The sequence below is a fragment of the Struthio camelus genome, chromosome 16 (assembly GCF_040807025.1).
Source record: "Struthio camelus isolate bStrCam1 chromosome 16, bStrCam1.hap1, whole genome shotgun sequence".
NCBI lineage: Eukaryota > Metazoa > Chordata > Aves > Struthioniformes > Struthionidae > Struthio > Struthio camelus.
Genome location: NC_090957.1, coordinates 18,682,929 through 18,691,079, shown reverse-complemented (window position 1 = coordinate 18,691,079; position 8,151 = coordinate 18,682,929). Strand labels below are relative to the sequence as shown.

The 8,151-nt window shown below is 40.3% G+C and overlaps 1 protein-coding gene across 13 annotated transcripts in view; it reads right to left on the bottom strand.

Annotated features, from left to right (window-relative positions):
- Positions 1-83: 83 nt before the first annotated feature.
- VMP1 (vacuole membrane protein 1) overlaps positions 84-8,151 on the bottom strand; it is a 70,139-nt gene continuing 62,071 nt past the window's right edge. For all 13 annotated transcript variants that reach the window (XM_068909741.1, XM_068909738.1, XM_068909742.1 and 10 more), the window contains 2 exons: positions 2,211-2,313; positions 84-908 (listed from right to left, as the gene is read on the bottom strand). In XM_068909741.1, coding sequence (XP_068765842.1) covers positions 765-908; positions 2,211-2,313 — 247 coding nt within the window. In that variant the 3' untranslated portion in view covers positions 84-764. The remainder of the gene's footprint in view (positions 909-2,210; positions 2,314-8,151) is intronic.

Below are 8,151 nucleotides of genomic sequence, written 5' to 3'. Positions count from 1 at the left end.
TTAGGAATTACAGAAACTAAAGAAACTGAGTATACAAAGATGGAGAGGAGAAGAAACAGCTTAAAAAGACTTGACACGAGAAATTCTGGAATGATCAAAGATGACTTTATAAAGTTTTATCTTGACTTCATTCTAAATATACAGAATAAAAAACGTCAGCTTCAGCATTTTGACATCAATCATCTCTGCTAACATCATTATGAAGTTTAAAAGGGTGGCTTTTCCAACGGAGAGCACGTGCAATGCAATGGCACATTGGAGAGTTCAGATGGAATAGCGTTACCATGACAGACATGCAAGAGTTTCTAGCCAATCCGTATTCATTTGTATACATTTTGATGGTCTTGAAAGTTATGGGAAAAGCAAAACAGCCACTCTTCAAAAAAATAAAAAGTTACCCTTAGACCAGTCTCAAAGTTAAACCAGGAACTGGAATACAGCTACGTATTAAATCACCAGTTTTAGAAGTAATTTGGATGGACGACAACCGTGTTAAACACCAGTTTAACATCACTCTGCCCATCCCATGTAATACAACTCAGACAAGTAAAGCATTTATACCTTACCTTAACATTTATAAGTTTGTCAATGAAAGGTCTGCTCTAATAGCCAAATTACTTTCAAAAGAAAATAATAATGTTATACTGGAAAATTGATGTTAAAAAGTTGTCCTCAGTTTGGAATAATGCTGATTTTTAAACATATGGAAAGACATGTCATTTTTCATGTCTGCTAAAGCCCATTCCAAGGGTTTTTTTTCAAGCTCATTTGGTTTTTTCTTCAGAGTACATCTTCTGTTGCAGTCGTTTGGCATAGCTTTGGGCCATGGAGTTGATTATAGATAAGATAAAATAACAAACCATGACAATCACCAATTTTTCAAACATCCAGGATAACCAGTTTTCCCCCTGAAGAAACAAAGACAAAACAAAATAAGGAGGAAAACAAAAGATTAGTGGACAGTGCAAAGGAGAATTCTCCATTTCATGGGTGAAAGGAAAGAGCCTAACCATTTTTGGATTATGTAATTTATCAAATTAAAAACAGGAACCAAGTGCAAGCTGACAGGATTCCTGCAGGTCTCTCTGTAAAGCTGACTTTAGTCCCTTGAAAGACAATACAGGAGGGGTTGCCAAATACACTGCAGGGCAGATGACGACTCCTTGATCATTACTGTGTGCTAGTGAAGTGATTTATTATTCCCAGTATTGTTTTGTCTTTGCTAACAATTCATAGAGTTCAGAGTTAGCAACCCCTTACTGTCATTGCCTGTCACGTTCAGTGCCAAGAAAACAACAAGGTCATCGGTTAACGATGTTTTTCCCCCTAAACTGTGTATACTGTATTATCTTCCAATTAGTATCTGATTCTTCTTCTGTCACTGGAAGTTAATGTGATGACCACGGCAGCCCCCCTTTGAGTATTTTCTAAGGCTACACTTAACTGTTGGTTTTTGTCAAAGGAGGGCAGCAATGCACTGCACAAAAATTACTTCAATGTGCTTAAAATGCATCTGCATATTTAGTTATTCCAGCCTGATCCTCCCTAATTTAGTTTCATTTTTAAGAAATGGGCAAAAAAACATTTCTAATACTACAAGTAATAAATGAGAAGTGTGAGTTACATTAATACACTTTATTAAAAAAAAAAAGAAAGCCTTAGCATCCTAAGAAATCTCATATTGAAATTACAGAAGTGCTGTCCCCATTGATTTTTTTTTTTTTTTTAAATACTTTGTATAAAAGGATTCCTCTGCTCCTTTGTACCTACTCTAAATAGGGTATTTTGCTTTTCCTTTTGAACATTAAAGGCTTGTGAATTTGGTTTCTCTCATTGGCCATTCAGCTCCATACCCTACTGGCTTCTGAAGTATTGATGCTGCAAGCTGTTCGTTACCGTTTCACATGTAAATGCAGCCTTTACTGCTTAAATTTCTTTTTTGAAATAGGCAGGCTAATACAGACCCAAGACCAGACATTGGTCTTGCTTTATTGTTTCCTTCACTCTCCAAGAGGTCTCAGTCCGGTTGCACACAATTACAGTATTATCTTTAATTCCCAGTTGCTTTAAAATGAGATTTTTAACTCTTCCTGGGCCACTGTAAAACTTTGAAAATCAGAATCAAGAGCTCAATTGGTAAAACTGACAAGTCAAAGGACAGCAAGAATAGGGAAAAGGTAACCGGGGAGGGAGGCAGGAAAGATTCTTACCTGGGGCACGCCACTGTCGGGTTTGTGGTGAAGTTTTATCCTCTGAGCTTCCAAGTATTCTTGAAATGGCTTCTGAAGAGAAGGACCTATACTTGGAATAGCACTGATGCAAAGTTCATCCCAGAGAACAAGACAAAATAGGGGAAGAAAACAAAAAACAAAAAAATTTTTTTTTTAAACTTACCACTTTGACCCAAACAGAACAAAGTTCAGACTGAGCTACAGCTCAGAAGGACATTACTACTCGGGAAAACAGATAACCATATAACAAAGTATATTTTAACTTTTCATCTGATACTTCTGAAATGGACATATATTTCCCCAGAGCCTCAAAAAAAAAAAAAAACCTGTTTAAAATCAAAATCATTTCAGAGCAGATCAGTGATGACAAACTGGGGGTAACATAGAAAGAAGCTGTGTGCTAGAGCATTTCCTTAAAGCCAGGGAGAAGCCAGCTGAGGCTGTGCACTGAGGCAGTGCTGAGAATAAAATGAATGACTTCTCAGAAGTCCCACATTTATCACCAGCAGTTCCTGTAAGAACTGGTTTGAACCGATTAATAAGGAAATGACTTGTGCTTGTGTCATCCCTGAGTTAAAAAAGAAACTGCTCGCCCTATGACTTGCCCCTATCTCCTCAAAGGAGACGGCCCCTTTCTCAAGCTAAGTCCTTATTAGGACAATCTGTGCGTCATCCTTACCCAAAAAGAATGCATTAGCAAATTCTGGAGGCGCCTCCCACAAGTCAGTGATTAACAAAGGAACAAAGAAGGAACTATGAACCCTGCTCTGAATCACTCCATGCTTTATGGCAGATGACTTGCACAAAAGCTACAATACGTTACTAAACACCTTGCTCTTACATTACCATTATAAAGATCACTGGTAAGTTTTTGGAACTAAGAACCCTCTCCTGCCTCTGAAGCGTAAGGGGGTTAACGCTGGGCAGATGCGGAGCGGCCACCAACTTCCATCCTGCACGTATCACAGCCGCTCCAGACCTTAATCACAGACAACATGGAGAATTTTTCTTTAAATCTATAGACCGCACTATTTAGTGGGAGGTCCCAGGAGATTTAGAAATCCGCACGACACTTCAAAAAAGCGTAACTGCTACACAGAAGAAATCACCACTAGCAACAACTCCGGTGAGAACGCAAGCACAGTCCAAAAGCTCCCAAGGCTCGATCCACACAAACCAAGGGAAATTTGCCATCACTGACAAGTCCCATTTTATATTCAAAGAAAATTAAGATTTTTTTTTTTAAAGAAATTAGTATAGTTTCAACATTTAAAAAAGTCATCTAAATTTGAAAATATATTACAAAAATACTACAATTTTGATTCTTTACACTATTACTTCAGGGAGGATAATCTCCTTTTCAAATGACTGGTATTGCTATGGGAGGACTAGATCGCTAACATTATTTTCCTCAAGCTCTCTTTTTGACATGACATTCCCTTTTCCCAGTTAAAGCTGAGTTCAGAAATATTAGCTAACATTTAAAGTTTATGAAACTGCACAGACTAAAGAAAAAGTAACTCACTCTAAATCCATTTCCTTCACTAGCCAGGGGCAAATAATTTTTTTCCTGAACATGTTTACAAGCTAAAAAAAAAAATTGCTTCCCTCATGATTCACCATCACGATGATACGAATGGGTGAGTAGATTTTGTGCCTGGACTGGTAAAGTTTCACTAAAATAAGCATAAAGACTGAAGCACATCAATTACATATTTTACAAATGAGCAGGTCAACTTTCACAAGCGATTTCCAGCTTTTCAGAAGCCCCCTGCAAGCATCTGACTCCGCTCGTGGTTAAAAATCTCCTAATGACTCGCTGATCAGTACGAGTCACAACACCACAAAAAAGTTATGTTTTGGGGTATCTTTTCTTTTTCAAATGACATCTGGAAGCCTGAGAAAGTTACTGAAAGGTAATACTTTACTTTTAAACCTTTGCATGAATATGAAATAAGGAATATTTAAATGACGAGAGATGAACGATTAAGGGAACGGTTGTTCCATTTCCTCCATTTTTCCCTGAGAGCTGAACTAAGTCAGTGCCCAAGTCACATTAAACAGCAGAGCAAACACATGAAAACCAAGTTCAGATGGCTTGGCGAGCTCCTAATGCATCAACATTTAGTGAGAAAATTTTGAAATACAAAGTATTTGGCATTTTTTTCTTTTTTAAGCATGACTAAGGATTTAAGTGCACGGCCTTCATTTTATTAAAGCTGTTTGGAAGAACTGTAAGATCCTGAAAGCGAGGACCTCGCTCTCTAAAGCCTGCAGCGCTCTGCACATTAGCGGAGACTGTCATGCTAAGAAGTGCATACACCTCAGGGCATCAGGAGTAAAACGTAGCACAGTCACACACCAAATATAAACTTCTACATGCGTCCACAGCACTAGAAATAAAATTCCTTTAGCTTCCGTCTTAGTGGGTTAGTTTTGGTTGGTTCTTGCAGTCTTTCAAAGTTCAGTCATTTAATAAGCCAGCTAATACTTTTGTGACCTAATAGCCAAAGGGGAAAAATCATCTTATTGTATACTCCAGATCTAAAAGTCTTAAAAAACCAGTTTCCATTTTATTTAATTACAAACAAGATGGATCCTCCATATACGTATAGGGACATTCAGCCCACTAACCCTGCTGTTACCAAAGGGAGAGGGGCGAGAGCTGCGAATAAAGTCTCAAGGGTTGCAGCCGCAAGGCAGGCGCAGGTACGGAGGCCGGAGGAACAGATTTGCATCATAACCCTGCGCTGCTTCGCAGCGGCTTTAAGACACATCTTCAAAAGGTTACTGCAGTTTCAGGAGGCGAGGTGCAAACCGCAGGCATATTTACGCATCCCACTAAGCAAAGGAAAATGCTGGAAGATAACACTGTTTGCAGAACAATCTCATCCTAGTTCCTTGCATTTTCACTTGAGAATACAGCCTCTTCCCTTCCCAATAAAGGGTAGGAGAGGAGAACAAAATAAAGGGACCTGGATCTTAGCTCACCCACACTTTGCCGCCTCTGTCACAACAAAACAAGACGCCCCCCCCCCCCCAGCCGCACCACCCGGCCCTCCTCCCTAACGGTTTGAAACGCAGGGCGTAGAGGGCTGATGTAGGACTGCAATTAAAAAAAGAGCCTGTAAAGTCATTCACTATGAGTCGTCTGTCAAAAGCAGCAAGGAAACGTTTCCCCAGCTGCGCTGCAGGGCCCGGGCAGCTGACTAACCGGGACGGGATGCGCTGCCAGGAGGCGAGGTGCTGCTCTCCCGCAGTCTCCCCTTCCCACACTTCTTATTCGAAAGAACAAAGAGGCTAGCTACAGTTTTGCAATAATCTTTAGGAAAAAAAAAAAAAAAGGTTTGAATTTTTTTGGTTAAAAAAAAAAAAACTTCTGAAGAAATTTTGATTCAGAAGAGATTTCAGACTCAGTTAACATTCTTAAACCCAAACTTGTAGTTTTTGTTTTAATTTATTCTAATCCTCTGCTAAAGCTGAATGTTTCATGAGCAACTGAAACTCTATATAGACTTTGAAAACTATTGTACTAGCCTTTGTGGCAGCTTAAATACATCAAAATCAGAATGTACTTTTTTTTTTTTAAAAACTAAAATATAATACTGTCACAAACACCCATTAAGAATTTTGCTTTCACTGAAGAAAGTGCTGTTGAAGTCTGTTTTCAGAAGTATTACCTGGTTTTTGTAATTAAATAGATGCATCTTAGTTTTTAATTGTTTAAAGAGCCATGATTTCTATTCAAATGAAAAAAAAAATTGCTTGTTGCACAAATAGAACAAAACTTCACATCCATGGGAAGGATGGCACTACACAGGAAGAATAACAACACGTGAAGAAGTTTGGGGTTTAGCTTAAAAATTACACCAACTAGGTACAGATTCTGACAGTATCAGTTGTAAAAAAAAAAAAAACCTATTCCAGTTACAGAAAAATGGTATTTATACTTTATACCATTTATTAATTTGCTTTAAAAACGATTGCTGACAATATTTGAACCTTACATGCACATCACTAGTAATGAAATCTTATGAGAGAATCTTGGAAAATTCATCTTTTTAGCAGAATCTTTTAGACTACGTTTAGTTTTCTCGAATACCAGTGGAAGAGGTACCAAACCAAGGAGGGGGAAAAGGCAGTATTTTCCCTATTCCAGCTTAACCAAAAATAAAATTCTTCAGTACTTCAGTCAATCACATTTTTACTAATACTAAAACCACTACTTTTAAACCATTTAATCATAATATTTTCATTTTTGAAAGGCAAGCTTTTCTTTTTGAGCTCTGTGAGAATACAGGTTACTCTGATTTATTGAAAATTCATAACCTACACTTTTAGGATTCATGAACATTCAAATAATTACAGCCTGGCCTAGCTGCTGAAGTACAGCCCTGTATCGAACGCTGCATCTCTGTAGCTTTGTGCTAGCATTTCACAGAGAAGTCAGACCCTCAATTTAGAATACAAAGTTCCCATCTTATAAACACCTCTAAACATGTGCATTTCTGCCTACTTTTCCAGAAGATAAGTGTTAGAATTAGGAAGTATTTTGAGAAACACTGAAGTTGCCATCAGAGCCCACACTTTAGGAACATGAATATGGTGTTAATTGAAGTTTCTCATTTGTAAGAGATCTCAGAGAGCCGCTGAGGAGCTTTAAGCAGTTCTGAAGCTCCATTTATTTTGGGGGAAGTTAAGACCGGGGGGAAGGACCGACCGCAGCGGGGTTCAGCCGAGCGGTTCAGACTCTCTCAGCAGCTTCCGCGCCCAGCCGGGACCAGTCCCACCGCGGTGATGCCCAGGAATCGGTAAGCACTAGGGGTCTGAAAACCCGGCAGTCCGTTTTAGCACGGAGAGAGATGCGAAGGGAAATTAGAAGGCGCAAGCAAGCAGCCAGGCGCCCCGGCTGGGGCAGCCCAAACCCCTGATCGGAAAGGTGATGCAAGACTGAGTCAGGATCCCATTTTATGGATGATCTCTCCAATATCCGCAGCCGCTAATTTAGAGAGACTGTTTAAACTATTAACAAATAGATTGATTTTGTCCAACTCTTCAGCTGCTCAGCGCACGCACTCTGCCCTTGCTCAGCTAAGCTGTCCTGCGGGGCTCAGGGACCAACCCCGTGGCACACGGCGCGCGACGGTTCAGCTCTCCGGGCTGGCGCAGCCACGGAAAAGCATCCTGTTAGGAAACGCTAGAACTACAATTCAAAATAAAGGCAAGAGGGATGGAAATGTTTAAAGAACCAAAAACAGACTAAAAGGAAGAATTCATTGTGCGCTCTGTGAGCACGAGCCCCGCAGCCATTCAGGGTCTCGTCCTGCTGTCCTGGAGCAAGCGTGGCCTAAGGCCAGAGATTATCTCTTTCTACAAAAAAGGGAGTGAAGTGGCACTGAAGAACGTGATGTACTGAAGGAGGGAGTGTGCTGGTATGGGCTCTTCTCTTCCAGCACCTCCCCCTTTTTTTTTTTTTTTTTTTTATTAGTGTTATTTTTTAAATCAGGCTAGCTATCGACAGTTAGGCCAGAGGGCCAAAGCAAAGGCTTTCACCTTCCAAACAAGCAAGTAAAAATATCATTACATCACACCCCGCGCCCAGCCCTCCCACACTTGAGTTTCTCCGCGTTGGATGCGCATTTCTTTCGACATTCCCCTGCAAGAGCACAAGAAAAAGCCACCTGGCAGCTCCAAAGCAATAAGGCACTCAGTAAAAGTCACCATATTTAGCTATCTCAGCTGTCCCCTCCCTCGGCAGGGGCCAGCAATGTCACTCCTACGCGGCATCCATCTCTTTATTAAAGAGTCAGAGGTGTTACAAACCCTTGAAAAACCGATTCCAGTGTTTTCCTGCCGCCGGCCAGCTCGCAAAGCCGACGAGCCTGCGCAGTGGCTTCGCTGCCCCAGCGGCGCACCTTTC